The sequence below is a fragment of the Cervus canadensis genome, chromosome 17 (assembly GCF_019320065.1).
Source record: "Cervus canadensis isolate Bull #8, Minnesota chromosome 17, ASM1932006v1, whole genome shotgun sequence".
Lineage (NCBI taxonomy): Eukaryota > Metazoa > Chordata > Mammalia > Artiodactyla > Cervidae > Cervus > Cervus canadensis.
In genome coordinates this window covers 37,289,894-37,311,024 of record NC_057402.1, presented here as the reverse complement: position 1 = coordinate 37,311,024, position 21,131 = coordinate 37,289,894, and the positions used below count along the sequence as shown (strand labels likewise).

The 21,131-nt window shown below is 46.2% G+C and overlaps 1 protein-coding gene across 1 annotated transcript; it reads right to left on the bottom strand.

The window, feature by feature from the left end:
* Positions 1-1,693: 1,693 nt before the first annotated feature.
* On the bottom strand, positions 1,694-18,451 carry CHRNA3 (cholinergic receptor nicotinic alpha 3 subunit). Its single transcript, XM_043490197.1, has 6 exons — positions 18,068-18,451; positions 16,309-16,448; positions 16,151-16,195; positions 14,934-15,043; positions 8,117-9,128; positions 1,694-2,875 (listed from the first exon to the last, which is right to left on the bottom strand). Exons 1-6 carry the CDS (start codon positions 18,147-18,149, stop codon positions 2,747-2,749), a joined length of 1,518 nt encoding a protein of 505 aa, XP_043346132.1. The 5' UTR covers positions 18,150-18,451; the 3' UTR covers positions 1,694-2,746.
* Positions 18,452-21,131: the final 2,680 nt, after the last annotated feature.

The window sequence follows — 21,131 nt, the reverse complement described above, 5'->3', positions numbered from 1 at the left end:
TATTTATTTATAGTAAGTAACAGGTCTAAGTTCAAGTTAACACTCTTTGGAAGGCAGAGGGGATCCTGTCTAATTTGCATTTTATTGTAGGCAGGTGTTTAATGCCATTTAATGAGTGACAGTCTCCTGATTTGATGCGTTTAAACAGTCTGTTGGCTGTCATGGCTTGTCTATATCCCTGATCCTTATTATATTTCCACTGCTCTTAAAAACGTGAAAGTCATTCAGTCGTGTCCGACCCTTTGCGACCCCATGGACTGACTAGACAGTCCATGGGATTCTCCAGGCCAGAATACTGGAGTGGGTAGCCTTTCCCTTCAGGGGATCTTCCCAAACCCAGGCCTCCCGCATTGCAGGCGGATTCTTTACCCGCTGAGCCACCAGGGAAGTCCAGGAATACTGGAGTAGGACCCTATCCCTTCTCCAGTGGATATTCCTGACCCAGGAATCGAACTGGGGTCTCCTGCATTGCAGGTGGATTCTTTACCAGCTGAGCCACCAGGGAAGCCTTACTTTAAAAATTTACATGTAAATACATTTTATAGAAATCTTTTAGCTTATTGAAACATGAGTCACGGTGGGCTGCAATTTTGTCCGTTTTATTTTTGCATAGGAAAAACATCATAATGACTAGTGAGAAGATTAGAACAGTCTCTATAAATCATCATCTCTTGCCAGCAGTTACTCAGATTCAGAAGTAGAGTATGGGATACACTCTCCCTAATAATTTGTCTAAAGCAGTGGTTCTCAACCAGGGGCAGTTTTGCCCCTGAGGGGACACTTAACAATCCTCGGAGACATGTTTGGTCATCGTACCTGGCAAGGGATGGGTTTATGTTACTGGCATCTAGTGGGTAGGGGCCAGGGTGCTGCTAAAGATCCTACAGTGTAACAGGACAGATTTGCCCCCCAGCACAGAATTAATCCGGCCCCAAATGTTACTAGTGCTAAGGGTGAGAAACCCTGTTCGGAAGGCTCATTAACAGTGAATGTGTGGCTAAGCATAATCTCTCTTAATCATTTAGAATTATGCAAGATAAATAAGGCCATCCAAAATGGGGGCATGGTCCTAGGACTCTTGAAAAACAGTAAAAGATAAAAAAAAAAAAATGAAGTGCATGGCAAGAAATGATAGTAGTGAGGTCTTGCTGAAATAATATAAACTTCAAGGAGATTATGAGCTAAATAAGAAAACCACTGGGAAATCTGTTGTGATACTGAACCAAACAGTTCTTCCCATTTGTGAACAGCAAGGTTTTTTTTTTTCCATCCAGCTATGTCTCCAGCACTAAAAAAAAGAACCCTACAGTTTTTGTATTTAGTCCATTTTTACATGGTCCATAGCACAGCATGCTACTTATCACTGTAGAAGAATTATATTTTGATGTATTTTTACCTAATCCAAAGGCCGGTTAAATGTTCATTTACCTATAATACTCTTGACATTTTTCTTACATCTTTTTTTTTAAACAAAAGTCAAGACAACTGGATAATAAGTAAGCTTTGAAATGCCAAAAGCAAAGCCAGTAGCGTGATGATAGGAACCTCTATTGAGAAAAAGCTTACCTGTAAGACCTAAAACAATTAAGCTCTCAGAAGAAAACAGAACAAATGCTTTATGACATTAGATTTGGCAATGGTTTCTTGGATACGACACAAAAAAGCACAGGTAAGAAATGAAAAAGCAGACAAATTGGACTTCTTGAAAATTTTAAAAATTTGTGCATCAGAAGATATTATCAACAGTAATGAAGACAACCCACAGACTGGGAAAAAATATTTGCAACTCATATATCTGATAAAGCATTAATATCCAGAATATATAGAGAACTCCTAAAACTTAAAAATAAAAAACAACCCAATTCAAAAATGGGCAAAGATCTTGAAGAGACATTCCTCCAAAGAAGACATAAGAATGGCCAATAAACACATGAAGAATGCTCAGAATCACTAGTAACTAGAGAAATGCAAATCAAAACTACAATGAGATACCGCCTCACAACCTGTAGGTTTGCTATTGTCCAAAAAACCAGAAAACGATAAGTATGATGAGGATGTGGAGAAACTTGTGTGTTGTTGATGGGAATGTAAAACGGCATAGCCCTGGTGGGAAACAGAATGGCAGTTCCTCAAAAAATTAAAAATAGAATTAACATGTGATCAAACAATTCCACTTCTCGGTATATCCCTAAAAGAATTGAAAGCAAGGTACAGAAGAGAGATTTGTACACGCATGTTCATTGCTGCATTATCCACAAAAGGTAAAACCTGGGAGCAACCAAAGTGTCCATCAACGATAAATGGACAAGTAAAATGTGTATACTTGCAACTGAGTATTATTTAGCCTTAAAAAGTAAGGAAATTCTGCAATATGCTACATGGATGAACCTTTAGGGACATTCTGCAACGTGAAACAGGACAGTCACAAAAAGACAAATACTGTATGATTGCACTTACATGAGGTACTTAGCTTAGTCAAAATCATAAAGACAAAGTATTATGATGGTTGCAGGGGAGAGGGGAAAATGGGGAGTGATTGTTTAACTGGTCTAGAGTTGGGTGGGATGGTGGTGATGGTTACATAACAATGTGAATACATTTACCACTGAACTGTGCACTTAAACATGGTTTAGACGATAAATTTTTTGCTCAGTGTACTTTACCACATTGAAAAATAAATTAAAAAGTGATTCCCCTCTCCCTCAATGCCCATGAATAACCTCAAAAATAACACACAGTTTAGTTCTTAAGCGTCGTCCCTGGTCATCAAGGGTTGTAGAAACAATCCTGCCGTCCCTAAAATGCACACCAGGATGAAAACCCACAGAAAAATACGATCAATCACCATGGCAACATATTTCCAATCGTCTTGAATCTGAAAGACAAAAACAAAAGTCATGAGAGGAAAAATAAAGCAGGAAGGAAAAGGCAAACTGAGCATATTTTCAATACCAAATATTTAATAAATGTGTTTCAGGAGGAGAAGAAACCATTCTGCTGCCAACATGGCAAGAAAACTTTTTTCCTAATTAATGTAGTCTGAGGAAATCTACCCTTCTCACGTTTCTCTTTATGCACTAGAGAAACAGGAACAAAATATCTGTCATATTAAATGCTTTAAAATCAGAAATTTCTTTTTTTTAAAGTTTTTTTTTAATGTGAATCATTTTTAAAGTTTTTATTGAATTTGTTACAATATTGCTTCCGTTTTATGTTTTGGTTTTCGGGCTGGGAGGCATGTGGGGTCTTAGCTCTCTGACCAGAGATCGAACCTGCACCCCCTGCCTTGGAAAGTGAAGCCTTAATCACTGGACCGCCAGGGAACTCCCATAAATAAGAAATTTCTTAATATATACATAACCCATTTCCCTCCCCCCCTCAATTGAATTCTAATTTATAAAGTTAGTTAAACTAGTTACTTGACTTACACTTTTGGGGGAGGATTCTGGGCCCTTGTTAGGATAGCTAATGCAATCCAACATCATTTATCATTATTTCAAAGTACTAGCTCTTATCCAGTTTTAGATACTAATTTCCTTTTAACATCTGTTTCAAAAATGAAACAAGCCCACCAGGGCAAGCCCCTCATCACTCTTTCTCTCACACAGCCCCGCTGTCCGCAATACCCAACTAGCCAACTATCATCTTTAATTATAAGGCCAAAGTATCATGGAATTCTGTATAGTTACAGGACAGGTTCAAAGTCAGAAACAATTGCTGACAATAAAGTAAAAGATGAAAAAAATAAATAAATAAATAAATAAATAAAGTAAAAGATGGAAGAAAGAGCAAGTCTAATTGTATATAATAGAGCTTCAATTTTGGCTTGAAATAGGAAGGAGAACTGCACATTAATTATACTCCTAGACAACTCAGAAAGCAAGGAAACCATAATTGAATTGAGAAAAAGAGAACCCATGAATCAACTGATTTTTTAAGAAATAATCACATAATAAAGAGGCAGCATGTGATTTGGTAATTTAATTAAGTGGACTGAGATGGGGCTGGGAGACAAGGATTTTATTTCATCATTATGAACTTGAGTCAATGTGTCCTCTCGATGACACTGAAAAGTCAATGGATTAGAACTATAATGCCCTATTTGCCACAAGGTACTTTATTCAAATCCCTAAGACTGGTTTGTAAAAGCTTCAGATATAAAATAGACCCTGTAATTTCTACTAACCCCACTACTGGCTAAACCTCCGAAGGCTCTAGGAAGCAGTGGGGTGGAAAAAGCAAGACTTGTTATAATTCCCAGCTCTGCTCCTTTCTAGGTGTGAGAATCTGGTTCAAATATGTGAGCTTGCTTAGCCTCAATTTCCTCACTGGTAAATCAGGGATAAGAACAGTACCTACTTCAGAGAGATGTTATGAAGATTAAATGAAATATGTGCCTGGCACAGGGTCCTTAATGGACAATACCTATTGATATTAAAGCTGATTTTTAAAATGATGCATTATAAATCTCCCTCTGACAGCATTTCACATGGTTTAGCCTGGTGAACTTGGGTCTTACACGTAATACAAACAGTGTTGCAAAGCGATCTGGGTGAAAATTAATTTTATGTCTAACTCTGGGTATTTCGGCACAATGACATTGGCTATTCCCTGGAAACTTTAGCACTAACGATGCATGAACAGGTAGCTGAGTGTTAGGCAGGATGGTAAACTAGCCCAAGGTCCTGGCGTCATCCCTCAGCCCAACCCCGGGGATATCCCAGAAAGGAGAGTGCATTAAAGATGGTCAGAAACGCGGACAGGTGTGGCTTGGTGAGTGTGAGCATGGGCGTGGGGCTGGAGGAGGAGGGTCTTGTTAGCAGGAAGAACTGGGGAGGGACTGATTGTGCTCTTCTCCCCCAACCCTGTGTCTCTTTCCAGCCTGCTACTCCTGGCCCAGGGAGGCAGATGGGGCCACTTGTGAGCAAAGTGGAGCTGGGAAGAGAGAGCAGAGAAGGTGCCCACTGACCGGCAGGGCCTGAGACTTCCCTCCTCACTCCCCACATCAAAGATGAAACAACCAGAGCTGAGTCAAAGGGACGAGGAGGAGATCTTGAGGGACAAGGTAACAGAAGAATAAAAGAGAGTACATGGCTTTCAGTCAGCAAAAGAAATTTAACCTTTTTAAAGCATAACAAGAACCGAGGCCAAAAAAAAAAAAAAGTAAATGGAAAACATGAAGTAAGATGGGATAAATTTAACCCTTGGAAAACAGTAATTACAATACATATAAATAAATCATTCATCAAAAGTCAGACTCTGGTTGGAATGAATGAAATAACAGATATACATACATCTATAGGTATATCTCTGTATCTATATCTCAATCAAACAAGTTGTCTCAGGGTTATTAGCTCAGAAGATCATGGCTCTGATCTGTGCACACCTCCAAGACCTCAAGAGCAACTCATGCAGTGGAACCAGTCTTGAAGGATCAGCTGTCAAAACTGTGAGAACACAAGCTCCCTAACTAGTTTTCTAATTTGTAACCCAATCCTACCTTAACTCTGAATTTAGAGTGTTAAACTCACAAGTGTGAACAAGTAAGGGTCACCAACACAACTCGAGAAGACCCAAGGCAGGTGACACGCTGACACTCCTGTCTCTCTGGGACAGGACAGCATGTCCAGGGACAGTCATTCACAGGCTCCCGGCACCCTCACCAGATGGCTCTGGGAGAACTGAGCCTGCTTGGTCTGAATTCCTAGGAGGTCAGGACAGTCAAAACTGTCATTCACAGGCTCCGGCACCCTCATGAGATGGCTCTGGGAGAACTGAGCCTGCTTGGTCTGAATTCCTAAGAGGTCAGGACAGTTAAAACCAACCAAGTTGGAGCCGGGGAATTAGGAAATTAAAACATCTCTGGGAAACTATGTACACAGCAGTGTGTCAGTCACGCAGTAAGACAGAAAAAGGAATCCTTCCGACAGCCCAACTCCCCAGAGCACTGAGTAGGCATCTTTATTCTAACACCTGCCACCCTTTCACAAACAGGTAGCAATCCACTGCCCTGTGGTCAGGTTTTCTGCATTCTCTGGAAAAACAATGGGACCACATCACCAGATGACCAGAGGTGAGCAGTGACTGCCTCTTGAGATGAACCATGTGCCTCTAGTTGGGAGCAACCAAACACATAAGTGTAAAGCTTCCCCATCATTAATACCTGTCACTATTTCTAACATAAGAATTTTGGAGGAAATAGAAGTCCACTCAATTATCACTCAAAAGAAGTGATGATTTTAAAAGTAGATAAAGGTTAGAGAGTATCTGCAAAAGTGATTAGTGTTAGACCAATGAGTAGTTTTTCACTAATCATGTACTTAATGTCCAGCAATTGCTTCAACTGAATTTGAAGGAGGGCCTGACCTTTTGGCTAAATTTCTGACATCATCAGGAGGCTGTGCATTGTTAAGAGTCACAAGATGGGCAGAGTTGCTCAGATGGGTGGGGTGAGGAGATAGGGCCGCTATCTCTGTCTCCCTCCTGTCTCATCTACTCCCATTAATATGCCATTCACAGCTGAAAAAGAGGCTCTAGACATTTCCTACCAAAATTAATTACCTCCAGGGCATCAGGAGATGAAATTATCTAGTAATTAGCTCTCTGCTAATAAGCAACTTAAGGCAGAGCATAATAACCTTGGGGGTAAACAGAGTGGGAGCAGCCAAACACGTAAGTGTAAAGCTTCCCCATCATTAATACCTATCACTAGTTCTAAAATAAGATTTTTGGAGAAAATAGAAGTCTACCCAATTAAAAAAACCATGGGCGAGAGTGTGAATAGATATTTCACAAAAGAAGATATCCAAATGGCCAATAAGCATATGAAAAGGAGACCTACTATTCATTACTCAACCAGGACATGCTAATTACTCAACCAGGACATGCTAATTAAAACATCAAGTGATGCCACTTCACCCCGCTGGCGAGGATGTACGGCAGCTGGGGACTCTCAAACATTGCCAGTGGGTGTGTCAATCGGCTTAAACATTTTGGAAACCTGACTGTATCCACTAAAGTGGAAAATACATCTCTCCAGTGATCCAGCAGTTCCATCCTTAGGTGTGTATCCAGGAGGAGTGAATGTATGTATTCACCCAAAGATATGTATAAGAACATTTATAGCAGCTTTAGTCACAATAGCCCCAACCTGGAAACAACCAAACATCCAACAATTGTAGATGGAATGAACAGAAGGCGGTGTTGTCTTATTGCAGAATATTACACAGCAGTAACAAACCCAAAGGATAAACCTCAGACGTTTTGTACATTTTGTTGAAAGAAAGAAGTCAAATATGAAAGAGGTTACGCAATGCCATTTATATGAAGTTCAAGAACAGGTAAAATCAGGGACTTCCCTGGTAGTCTAGTGGCTAAGACTCCTCAGTCCCTATGCAGGGGGCCCAGGTTCAATCCTTGGTCAGGGAACTAGATCCTGTGTGCCACAACTAAGAGCTGGTGCAGCCAAATAGATTTTTTAAAAAATTTTTTTAAAGAATAGGTAAAATTAATGTAAAAGAGGTCAGGATCAGTGGTTACTAAGGAGGGAGGGAGTGGGGTACTGACTGGGAGGGGCAAGAGGGAGCTTTCTGGGGCACTGGAAATGTTCTATGTCTTTATCTAGATCATGGTTCCATGAGTGTACACATAATGTAATAATTCACTGAACTGTATGCACACTTAAGACATGTGTACCTTATGTAAATTACACTTCAAGGGGGATGGGAGGACACAATCAGTAAAGTTTAAAATGTCAGCTCAGCTAATCAATACTAATAGGAGATCATCTGGTCTCACTCACTCTTCCAGCCTACCTCCTAATCCATTCTCTTGGCATTAGGAGTTCCTATGGCCTAAACGGCTGGCAGCCTAGGAGCTAAATGCAAGGCACCACATAACAACCTTTATCATTCCATTTCACAGAAGACAAGACAGGCTCACACAGGTGAGGCAGCATATCCAAGGATATGTAACTGGTACCTGGAAGAGCAGGTCTGAAAACAGCTCACTGATGCCAGTCTAATTCCTTAACCCCACCCTAAGCCTTGTCCACAAAGAACCAAAAAATGTTTGTTGAATGAGTGAATGACTAATGTAATAAGAGACACATCTTTACCTCTTTGGCTTCATTTTGTGCTTTCATAGTTTCAGCAATATACTTGACACTCTGGATAGCTTCTTTGATTTCTGGTGACAGAGCAGAGAGGGAGAGCACAGCGTCGACAGATTCAGAACTGGAGCTTCTCGTGAGGTTGGCGCTGAAATTGGAGATTTTTGCCCTGCGATGGTGGCAGTAGCCGCACAGCCCGTCTTGGCAGGGGTAGCCTTCCTTGCAGCCCTTGGACTCTACGCGGCTGAAGCAATTCAGGTTTGAGAGCTCAGCGCTATAAAAGGGTCTTGGCCTCTGAGAGTCACCTTCGTTGCTTGCCGGCCTGGTCATGAACATGACCCTGGGAAGCAAGTTCAAGAATATGGTCTTCACCCACGTGGGCATCGTGTGGGTGGTCGGGGTCCTGTAGTGCACATTGAGCACGAAGACGGTGATGACAATGGACAAGGTTACAAAGATCATGGTGAACAGCAGGTACTCGCCGATCAGGGGAATCACCAGCGAGGTGGACGGGATGGTCTCGGTGATCACCAGGAGAAACACGGTCAAGGAGAGGAGCACCGAGATGCAGAGGGTCACCTTCTCACCGCAGTCGGACGGCAGGTAGAAGACAAGCACAGTCAGGAAGGAGATGAGCAGGCAGGGGATGATGAGGTTGATGGTGTAGAACAGGGGCAGGCGCCGGATGTAGAGCGAGTAGGTGATGTCCTGGTAGATCTCCTCGCAGCAGTTGTACTTGATGTCGTGCTTGTAACCAGGGGCTTTGATGATGGCCCACTCGCCACTCTCCCAGTAGTCCTTGAGGTTCATGGAGGAGCCGATCAGGACCAGGTCGATTTTTGCCTTGTCGTAGGACCAGGAACCGAACTTCATGGTGCAGTTCTGGTAATCAAACGGGAAGTAGGTCACATCGATTTTGCATGAGCTCTTAAAGATGGCTGGGGGGATCCAAGTCACTTCCCCTGTGTACTTGAGTAAAGCTTTGGTCTTGTCGTCCACTTGGAAATCCCCAACAGCACTGTGAAAATAAAGAGGAGGCATGTGGCACACACGTGGTCTAGTCCAGCCTCTCACACGGCCAGCTGGTAAACAGCAAGTAACGACTTGTAAAACTGCAGAATATAAGTGTTTAAAGTGCTCTAAAAAGTCTTCCAGGTCACCATTCCATTTACCAGTGGGGATACTGAGGCCCAGGACCCCCAACCCACAGGCAGTCTGACACACTCATCGTCATTCTTCCCGACCCAGGCCATGTCACTGGTTCATCCCACACCATACAACTCCCTACTTGAAATTTACTGTGTGTGTGCATGCTCAGTTGCTTCAGTTGTGTTCAACTCTGAAATCCTATGCACTGTAGCCCGCCAGGCTCCTCTGTCCATGGAATTCTCCAGGCAAGAATACTGGAGTGGGTTGCCATTCCCTCCTCTAGGAGATCTTCCCAACCTAGAGATCCAACCCATGTCTCCTGTCTCCTGCATTGCAGGTGGATTCTTGACCCACTGAACCATCTGGGAAGCCCTGATATTTACTGAGATACTCCCAAATGCCAGGGAGTTTTCTCCTTTAATTAAAGAAATAAAAGAAATTAATGAACGTGGTCATTTGGAGGCAGGTATTCAGGTCCCTGTGGTTTGGTCCTTGTAATGCCTCCTCCTTCTGTCCTCAATTGGGTGCCCAATACGTGTACACCCATGCATGTAGAACCACACCCTGGATCTCAAAGGGCTGTGCAGACCACTGTGGGAGCCCGCTTCCATTAAACTGAGCCCTGTTAGATGGGTCTATTACCAGGCCCTGTCTCTGGATTCTGGTTCTCCGGTTCACCACACTCCCCCATTCTTCTCTGCACTGTTCTAGAATGAATAATCACATTTTCTGATTCCTTGTCTTTTAAACCCAGCACAACAGGTTCCTTTGCCTTCTGTGTCCCTATCCTTCCCCATACTCTCCCCCATGCTCCTTCTCCCTTAGCTACATCCACCCTGACTTCCTTTCTAGGCAGAGATATATATTATTCTTAGAGTTGGCTTGCTGGCATTTATCAGCTGGCTTGTGCAATGGAAGATTTGCTGACGACCAACTCAATACCCTGTCCAGTCTCACGTGTGAGAGTGAAGCCAGCCAGTCCTCAAAACAATGGCTTTGCCCAGTGAAGGCTCTTGATGTTTCCCTGGGTCAGCCACCCTTTGACTGGTTTCTTAGAGTTCTGCATTTGAAGGCATGCATGTCCTTCTAAAGGCAACAACTACCATGCCAATGTGTCCAAAAAGCTGAAAAAATTAAAAAAAAAGGACAAACCTAAACATTTAGAGATATCCTATCTGGTTGTTACCGGATACCATTGTGTGAAGACAGAAGGGAGGTGTCTGGGGCCTGTCTCCTTGCTGGTCTCTGGCCTTTCCACCCTCACATGTTCTGTTGAGCAGGCCAGTCATTACATGTGGAACGTGATGTCAAATCCATTAACCCCTTTACTCCAGCTGTGCTTCCCAAAGGTGCCCTGCAGCGTTTATATGTTCTCAGCCTCATTTATCATACTCGGCCCTCAATTCCCAAGAAGATGATTCCTGACCCCAGGAGCAAAGGAGGAGGGTTATGAGAAGTGTACTTGGCCACGTGGGGCAGGGAGGAGCCCTGGGAGGCTGGCTTACACTCCACGGAGGGCCGAGAGGGCCCCTGGGAAGGCAGAAGCCTCCAGAACAACTTTCCTTAAGGCATCCTGGATCCATAAAAAAATGGACCTTCAGAGCCCAGGCACTAGTCCAGGAGTTGGCAAGCTACGGCCCACTGGCTTGGCCCCTATTTCTGTAAATAAATTTTTATTGGTGCACACACCCATACCCATTTGTGGTCTATTGTCTGCAACTATTAAGTGACAAGGACAGGGCTGTCTCGCTGTGACAGAGGCTGTAAGGCCTCCAAAGCCTAAAATACTACTTGGCCCTTCAGAGACAATCTTGATGATCCCTGCTCCAGTCTAAGCCCCACATTTCACTGAGGAGGAGACTGAAGGTCAGAGAGCAGGGCTCTCTTGCTCAGGGTCCCACAGAGAGTTTGTGGCAGAGCCTTGAACACTCAGAACTTGAGTCCTCAAGTGCGTGTTCTGGCCTCTTGGACACACACTTGAGGACTCACTGCCCACATCATCAACAGAACTAGGTTACATGGAGCCCTATGAAGCTCAGATGTGAGGGTGTGGGGTCACACAGCACCACCAACGGGACCTGCACGGGCCGCGGGCAGGGTCAGCTGCTGTGGCCAAGGGAAGTGGAGGGGTTCTGTCCTGAGAGCCCCAGATAGAAATCACCAAGAAGCATCTGCCCCTCAAAAGAGAGGATCCAGACTTTCCGAGTGACCCGGGGGTTGGGAGTCTATCTGCCCGTGCAGGGGGCAGAGGTTCGATCCCTGGTCCAGGAGGATTCCACATGTGGTGGGGGCAACTGGGCCTGTGCACGACTACTGAGCCCGTGCTCTAGAGCCCACGGCCCTCATCCACTGAAGCCCAAGTGCCCTAGCGCCTGTGCCCCACAACAAGAGAGGCCACCACAACGAGAAGCCCGTGTCCTGCCACTGGAGAGTGGCTGCCACTCGCTGCAGCTAGAGAAAGCCCGTGCACCACAACGAAGACACAGTACAGCCAAAAATAAACACACACATTTTAATAAATGCTAGCTCGTCTTATTAAAAACAAGAGGACCCCCTCTCTGTATTGCAGCCTTAGCAAGGGGAACAGTGGAACAGGCAGGGTGCCACCGGGTCCAGTTTGTGGGAGAGGACAAAATGATGGGCCCACGGAGGTCTGCAGAGGAGTCCAAACTGGTGTGGGCTCTTGATCTCAGAAACATGCCCCACCCCAACTGCCTTCCAGTAGGACAGAGACCCACCCAGAAAAAAAGCTGCATCGGGAAGGATCCAGATTGATGAGGGTGGGAAGCTGGGGGTGAGAAGATGGTTCAGAAACTAGAGAAGCAGCCATCTAGAAGCGGCAGCTCTTAGGCTGTGGAGGTGGCTACATGCAGCATTTATAAGAGAATTATTTTTTTAAAAGAAACACTTATTTAATTATTAACTTATTTGGCTGCACCAGGTCTTAGCTGTGGCACACAGGATCTTTAGGTGCAGCATGTGAACTCATGATTGTGGCATGTGGGATCTAGTTCCCTGACCAGGGATGGAACTCGGGCCCCCTGCATTGGGAACGCAGCGTCTTAGCCACTGGACCACCAGGGAACTCCCTACACAGAGCATTTTAATGCTTCAAGGGAACTGCTGGAGGAGGGAGCTCCCAAGTGGGCGACACAGAGATGTGCTCTTACCCACTCCCATTCCCTCTGGGAACCTGGCCTAAAAGTAGAGCAAATGCTGTCAACAAAAACAATGAAGGACAGACTGGGCCCCATATGAACATACTGTAAGAAAAATATGAAAAGTAACTGAATAACACATAACCACACAAAAATATATCCACAGAACAGATGAAACTGATAATCTGACATTATAAATTAACCTAAAAGAGCAACATTTAGAAACTTTGAAAGAGCAGCATAAATTAGAAACAGAAAAGTTAAGAATTTGGGTAAGCGACAGGAGTTCAATAAAGAACTGACAAAACATAGGAAAGAATAGGAAAAAAGAAATTTTAAAAATCATTTTAGAAATAAAGACTAAAACATAACAACAAGCAGACACCATGGAAAGTGTAGTGATGGAAATAAGAAAGGAGAAAAAATTTAAATCAAAAAGAGACAAAAAGAATTTGAGAGAAAATAACAGAGAGAGAATATAGGTAAAGAAGTTGCAATTTATGTGAAAAAGGAGTTCCTGGAGAGATAGCACCATAGAACAGAACAAATCTTAAAAACTCTAATTCACAAGAAATTTACTGGAATAAAAGCAGTCTTATTATGTAAATGGTACGAGTAAAACAACTAGATTTTAAAGATAAATGAAAAATATCTTTGGGTTACCCAAGAAAAAGAACAACCCGCTGACTATGCATCCCAATTTGTTTCAGGACAGCCTTGGTTTATTTCTGTGGTCCAGGCACACTTATTAATAGAGTCCCTTTTCTCTCCCCAAAGTCACCAGATTATACAAGAAAAAGAAAATTAGATTGGCAATAGTTTTTGACAGCAAAACTTCATACCAGAACATGAGTCAGCATTTTTAAGATTTTCATGGAAGGAAAATGTGAACTAAGGATTTTATATCAGCAAAATGACAAAAGTATTACCTAAAAAGGGTATTGTGAGTTATGCATGTGTGAGAACTTAGGGTATATTGTGTCCATGAACACTTTCTGAGGATTCTACTAGAGAACGAACTTCAGAAAACAAAAAACCATAGGAGAAACTGGCATAAGAAGGTAAAAGGTGTTTCTAGTGTGTTGAGATGAAACTTTCACCTGTTTAGAGAAACTGAAGTTTTAGTTAGGACAGAGGAGTTGGATGATTTTCTCTAAATGTTATTTTCAGCTTCAGATTCCAAGGAAATTCCTTTTGATATTTGTTCCTCTCCACATCTGATCTGAAACATTTCACTATATCTTTCATTATTGTTAAAAGCATACATCCCCAAAAAAAAAAAAAAAAAGCATACATCCCTAAAGCACCCCGACTGTTGACCCAAGATTGCCAGCAAGAAAACAGCTATGACTTTCAAATCATAAGATTAAAAGCTGTGCCCACTTTAATTCTATCTCAGGAGAAAGTCTCACCACCCTGTCCAGTTCCCTAAGAGCCTCTGGACCAGGAGATTTGAAGGACAGCTCACATTCTGCAAATCAGTTAATTTATCCCCTGTCCCAGTTCTTTAAGGACCAATTCACAAGGTGCATGAAAGAAACATGAATGCTGTCTTTTCTTGGGAAAGCAGTAAATAAAACATGGACCATCTCTGGAGTGGGTAAAGGACTCCTTCTTTTAGTTCTTTTAGCCCATGACTAGAAAGTGGGATTCAGCTCCTCTAGTCCCAATACTAATAGTAAAACATATTAATTTGTACTAATATGGCAGACAAACCTAAACACAAAACACTTCAAAATCAGATTCGACTAATTCTATATCAAGTGTTTTGCTGAAAAATGTTGTTTTTTTTTTTCAAGACACTATAACCACAGAGATAAAGCACAGATGCAAACATGAAGTTTTGCAATACCCAGAGAATAAACTAGTACATACTGTAAAATATCCATTAAAATTATGTGTGTCTAACAGAGGTTAAATGTGTAAAGTGTCAGGTTTGCATGGAAAGAGAGGCAGGTTTTGAAGGTGCTAGGATGGGCAGGTTCAGACCAGCAGGAAAAGAACCTTTGAAAGCGAGAAAAGAGGGGCTTCCTGCTGCTGGTGGGCAAAGGCGCATGTGCAGCATCAGGCTGGGAGGGGTAATCTGTTAGGTGAGTAGAAGAATGAAGCTTTCCCATGGCCTAACCATAGGGACTGGTGGGACCTGACTTTCAGGGAGGTTCAGCTCCTGCCTTGGTGACCAATGCCCAACCCTGTGTATTTCCTTCTTTGCCCTTCTGGAGGCAAGGGGAGTGGTAGTCATCTATTAATGTTCTGTGCCACCTTATCTCAACAACAACGGCATATGAGTCTGACTTAAGGATGAGTTTTTAGCAAGAGGAAGGGGAAGGGGGGGTCTCAGGCACCACGTAACACCTGGCATATAGTAGATGCTCAATAAACACCTGCAGAATGAATCAGATGAATGAAGCCCTCTTGGCAAAGGTCTCAGGAAGCCTAGGCTGTAAAGCCAATAGGCCAAAGACCCAGGTCCAAGCTGACAGCCCCGAGAGGGTGGGGGCCACCAGGCACCTTACTTGTTGTAGAGCACAATGTCTGGCTTCCAGATCTTCTGCGCAGGGACACGCATGAACTCGGCCCCATCGTAGTCGGATGGGTTCCACTTCAGCTTGTAGTCGTTCCAGATCTGGGGGGAGGAGGTGGAGAAGGACCAGCATGGTTTTACTTCTCTTGACACCACCCATCTTGGTGACCTCCCACCTCTGCTGCACATCAGAGCCACCTCCATGATGAAGACCACACTGGCCCAGTTCCTCCTGCGGGTGCTAGTCACGGGGCAGCACTGGGCTGGTGCTGGCTGCCGGGGGCCGCTGCCTCCATGATCAATCGGCTAGGACCATTAGGACTTTCTCCAGTCACTTCCAGTGCTAGGTCCAGGTCCCTGCCTTATGCTCCTGCTGTTTACATTCCTAAAATGGCTCAGATATGCCATGAAGCCCTAATAACAGAGTGCTAATGACACACAGAATCACCTTTCTATCTCCAAGTTGAGCAGGATTGGCCTCTGAAGGGTTCTGGGGAAGGAGCCATGATCCCACCAGGACCCAAGAAGTGTCTGGGTGCAAAGGCTGGGAGAGCTGAGACCTGAGCACCTAAGGAGAGAAAGGACCTTAGGCTGTGGTCAAGGGGCATGTGTGCCACAGAGTGCCCAGTGGGCACCATGCCCAGGCTCCTGGGAAGGAAGGCTGCTGAGCTGAGTGGCTAGTTGGCTGACTGGTGGAAGAATCAGCCTTAGGTCAGTGAGTTATCTGTCCACGACTGCACAGAGCTCCCTGGGGAGGACACACGGGAGCCGATTTCTTTGGTCTCAATCTGAACAAGAAAATCCAGAACCCAGCTCCCACCCTCCTAACTACAACGGCATATGATTCTGACTTAAGCATGAGTTCTTAGCAAGAGGAAGGGAAAGAGGTGTCTCAGGCAGCAGCCTAGAGTCAGAGGTCAGGGCTCCAGGCCTGGGTCTGCGCCATTTTGTGTGAGCATGTGGGGCGGGGCAGTGTCTCTCTCTCTTTCCAGGCTTCAGTCTATTGTCTGTGACTTGAGGGGCTGGACCCTGCAGTCCTTCCAGGAGGGTGTAGGGCAGTGCATGTGACCCCAAGCCCAGGAAGAGATAGACCAGCTAGTCAGTGGACCCCAATCTAGGTCAGCATGTAGGCCCTTTGTTCTCATTCAGGGATAGCAAATAAAACGGTCACCACCAGGGGGCAGCAGGGCTCAGGGTCTGGTCACTTACTTGCTTGAGCCACAGGTTAGTCTCCATGATCTGGTTTACTTCATCCTAGAAAGAGAGATTAAAGTAGATGATGAATTACAAAAACAAGGCTAGTTCTGGGAAAGCCTCTTCCAGAAGCTCCATCCCCCACGGCCATGGCTTGTGGCTCTGACACTCACCACTTTCACCAGCTGAGACATGGACACCTCAAACTGGATGACGACCGGGTCGGACACATTGGCCACTGGCCGGATGATCTCGTTGTAATCTTCAAACAGCCGCTCAAACAGGCGATGCTCAGCGTCGGAGGTGCTGGCCACTGAGGGAAGTAGCCCCGTCAGATCCTGGGGTAGTCATCACTTTCCCCCTCCCCAGGAACACCATGCACCCACAGCCTCCCCTCTACTTGCTGGGGGTACTCTCTGGAACTCCAGACTTTCAGACTAGTCCCGCTCCTTCAAGTTTACAGTCGAGGAAACTGAGGCCCAAGACAGAAGGGATTCCATCAGATCACACACATTCAGTGACAGGCACAGTGGTTACAAGCATAGGCTCTGAATTTGGACAGATCTGGTGCAAATCCTGACAGATTGCCTGTCAGCCGTGTGAACTTAGGCAAGTGGCTTAACCTCTCAGGGCTGGCATGTTGTAAAAGCTCAAGAACCATCATGACTATCTTTGTTACTACAGGGCAGGGGTTGATACAAATGCAGTCTGCCAGGGTACAGCCACAATGGAGAGATGACCAGTCCACTCCCAAGGCAGGGGCACCCCAGGGTCAGAGGGAGATGGCAGCCCAGGACTGGGACTCCCCTTCTTCCCACCCAGGACCTTGCAGGGGTTTGGCCATCAAACCTCTTAGAAGCCAGGTGCCTACATGGCTCCCATGATCTCAGAATGTGACCCACGGTCCCTGCTAATGATGTCTTCACATCTTGATCAAAGACCCTTCTCTCTCTGAAACCCTTGGGGACCCCCTTTGTTTATAAGCCACACCCCAGGCATTCTGAGTCAGCTGTCTTTTGCTTCCCACTTACAGATCTGGGAGAAATCTGGGGAGGGATGAGGGGAACCCTTGGTGAAGTTCAACCCAACTTCTCCAGGGATTTCGACTGCCCTCCGCGCTCCGCCCGGCACATAAAGACCAGGCCATAGTCAGGAGCTCCGTGTGGAGTGGACGGCGCTCTGAGTAGTGGGGGCCTCAGCCCTGGAAGGCAGGATCAGCCTTCCGAGTGCATGGTCACAACGTGGTCTCCCAACCGACGTCCAGCTCAGCTGCAGGGACCGCCGTCAGCCTTGCCAAATCCCTCGCCCCCTCGTATCTACCACCCCGCGCGCAGGACACTCAAAAAGTTTTCTGGCGTCGTCGGGTCTGGGACAGCTTTTCCCTAACAGGCTCCTCTCAGAGACCGGGCGGAAGGCGGGGAGGCGCCAGGAGCGCCTGAGAGGCGAGGACAAAGAGGCGAGGCTAGCGCCCTGAAACGACTCCCCTCTGCCCCAGGTGGCCTTGGTCAAGCCTTTAGCCCTCTCTGGCCTCAGCTTCCCCATCTATTCGTAAAACGAGGAGGTGGGCGGGATGCGGACAGTGGAAACCGCGGTCTGGGCGCGCGAGTCCGGTACCCAGTGCGCCAAGCAGGACGACTGGCAGGTCTGGGACTCCAATCTGTAGCCCCGGGCTGGGGAAGGAAGGCCCCCGGTGCGGGCCCTCACCGCGCCTCCGGGCTGCGCCCAGAAGACTCTCAAGAATGTGGGAGTCGAGGGGGAAACACGCACGCACCCACCCACCTCGCCGCTGGGTCGGAGACAGACCACACAGGGTGCGGGGCCCCGGCCACGACGCCCTTGTCCCTGCCTCTCCGCGCTGCGCTCGGGGCCGCAACCCCTACGGACACTGGGTCCCGGCTCGGTCCTCCGGGTCTCCGAGGCCCGCGCCCGTACCTGGCAGCAGCAGCAGCAGCAGCGGCACAGCAGGGAGCGGCGAGAGCTTCGCGGAGCGAACACCGCGCGGCTGGGCGTCCATGGCGGGTCGGCCCTCCGGCCGGCGGCTCCGCGCGGACGGGGCGGGCGGGGCGGAGCGGAGCCGAACAATCCGGAGCCGGCGGGGCGGTGGCGGAGACAGACCCGCGCGGCCAGGCGCGCAGCGCAGCCGCCCCTCTCGGAGTCGGACCCGGACCCGGCGCGCTGAGCCCCGGCTGCCCCACCCACAGCCTCGGCGCGGCCCCGCCCGCCCCCGCGCAGCCTCTAACCCGAGAGAGGTGCTCCTGGAAGAAGGACCCGCGGGCGCCAGTGCGCTGTGCTGAGCGCGCTCTCCCCTGGCTCTGTGGTCGGTGCCGCCCACGGACAGACGGCTCCGCGCCGGGCCAATCGGAGCAGGTCCTGACCAACCACTGGGAAGAATAGGGGCCGCATCTCTGTCCCGGGCTTCCTGGGTGAGTGTGGGTCTCCCCCATCCCCGGGGTTGGGGACCATCGGGCTAGACGGACGGTCGTCTGTCTGCCTGGAAGGCTCTAGCATACCCTCAAGACAGGGGCTCAGAATTTTGAATTTTGGCACTATTAAGTAACTGTCTTCAATATTTTAGGAGTGATAATGGTAATTGTTTTTTTTTTTTTTTAAGAGTCCTTATAGTTTACCACGAAGGAGAGGGTGTGAGTTCGTTGAAACAGTATTGGCCCTGAGCTGGGAGTTTGTTATCCTATTCTACTATGCATATGTTTACAACGTCCCTTGATGAAAAAGTAAAACAAGAGAAAGAAATAACAAAAATGACAAAAAAAAAAAAAAAAAGAAAGAAATAACAAAAACGAGGCTTGGAGATGGAGCCAGCATAGAGAGCACTGTGTTTTCCTGCCCGGGAACCCTCCAGAATCTCCACTGCCCACCGGCCCAGCTGCACCCCTGGGCGCTCCAGGACGGTTGCGTGATCAAGAGACATCCCTGGAGCCCCTTGGCCTGTCTGACCCCCCCCCCCCCCCCCCCCCCGCCTCACTGGGAGTGCGGCAGGGTAGCTGCAGGCTTGCTTGCAGTCCCTTTAGCACGGGACAGGTGAGTCACCTTTGTTATTTCCAGAATGGTCTGCCTACCCACATTAAAACCAAACCAAAGGAAACATTTTACAAGACTCAGAAAATGTTTGTAAGAATTGGGACTTACTGTCAGGCCCCTCATTTAGAGCATTCTCCTTGTCCTGGCAAGAAGCCCTTTATTTGAAAAATATTGCAAATCACGTATCCACCAAAGGACTTGTATCCAGAACATCTAAAATAGCCTCAACACTCAAAAGTAGGGACTTCTCTGGTGGTCCAGTGGTTAAAAAGTCACCTTGCAATGCAGGGGACGCCGTTCAATCCCTGTTCAGGGAACTAAGATCCCACATCAGGGAGCAACTAAGCTGGGACCACAGAGTCTGTGCGCTGCAGTGAAAGATCCCGTGTGTTGCAACTAAGACTTGATGCAGCCCAATAAATACTTTTTAAAAAAAAGATTATCTTCCTTATTAAAAAAAAACAAAACCTCAAAAGCAGGAATGGATGAGTATGAGGGATCTTACTAGAGTGATGCCAGTGTTCTAAAACTGAGTTACAGTGATAAACTTATCAAACTCATTGAATTGTACACTTAAAATGGGTGGATTTTGTGATACATAAAGTATAAAGTGAAAGTGTTAGTCACTCAGTCGACTCTGACTCTTAGCAACCCCATGGACGGTAGCCTGCCAGGCTCCTCTGTTCATGGGATTCTCCAGGCAAGAATACTAGAGTGGGTTGCCATTTCCTCCTCCTGGGGATCTTCCCGACCCAGGGATTGAACCCAGATCGCCTGCATTGCAGACAGATTCTTTCCTGTCTGAGCCATCAGGAATACCCAATACATAAATTATACCCAAATAGTTGTAAGATCTCAGCAATAAGAAAACTAAAATGCAGTGTTAAAAATAAGCAAAAGAGTTAAACAGCCACTTGACCAAAAAAGGCAAAAAACTCATGAAAAGATGTCAAACATCGCTAGCCATTGGGAAAGTTAAAGTTAAACATACTCTCCCCATATGTGAAAGTTGAACTATAAAGAAAGTTGAGCACTGAAGAACTAATGCTTTCAAACTCTGGTGCTAGAGAAGACTCTTGAGAGTGCCTTGGACTGCAAGGAGATCAAAACAGTCAATCCTAAAGGAAATAAGCCCTGAATAGTCATTGGAAGGACTGATGCTGAAGCTAAAGCTCCAATATCCTGGATACCTAATGCAAAGAGCTGACTCATTGGAACAGACCCCGATGCTGGGAAAGATTGAAGGCAGAAGGAGAAGAGGGTGGCAGAGGATGAGATGGTTAGATAGCATCACCAATTCAATGGACATGAATTTGCCCAAACTCTGGGAGATAGTGGAGGACAGAGGAGCCTGATGTGCTACAGTCCTTGAGGTCGCAAAGAGTCAGACACAACTTAGTGACTGAACAACAACAACCCCATGTAACCCACAAATCACATTCCTGAGTATTTATCTCGAGAAATGAAAACTTTTGATCACACAAAATCCTATAAGTGAATGCTTATAGTAAGGCTATTGATAATTGCCCCAAATTGATAACAACCTAAAATGTGCTTCAACATCCATATGATGGCTGCAAAAGAACAAATTATTGGTACCCTCACCAACTTAGATGTATCTCAAAGGCATCATGCTGAATGAAAGAAGTCACTTTCCAGAGGAAGGGATTCTTGAAGAGACTAAACTGTAGTGGAGAAAAGCTCAGTGGTTGCTGGGGGTTAGGGGTGGAGGGACACGTGACCATAAAGGAGTAGCCGGTGGGAACTGTTTTGGGTGATGAGTGTCTCCTGTATCCTGATTCCATAAATCTGTGTGTGTGTTGGGCTTCCCCGGTAGCTCAGTGGTAAAGAGTCACCTGCCTTGTCATGCAGGAGCCTCAGGAGATGGGGTTTGACTCCTGAATCCATGACTGAAGTGACTTACCATGCACATGTGTGCACTAGTTGCTCAGTTGTG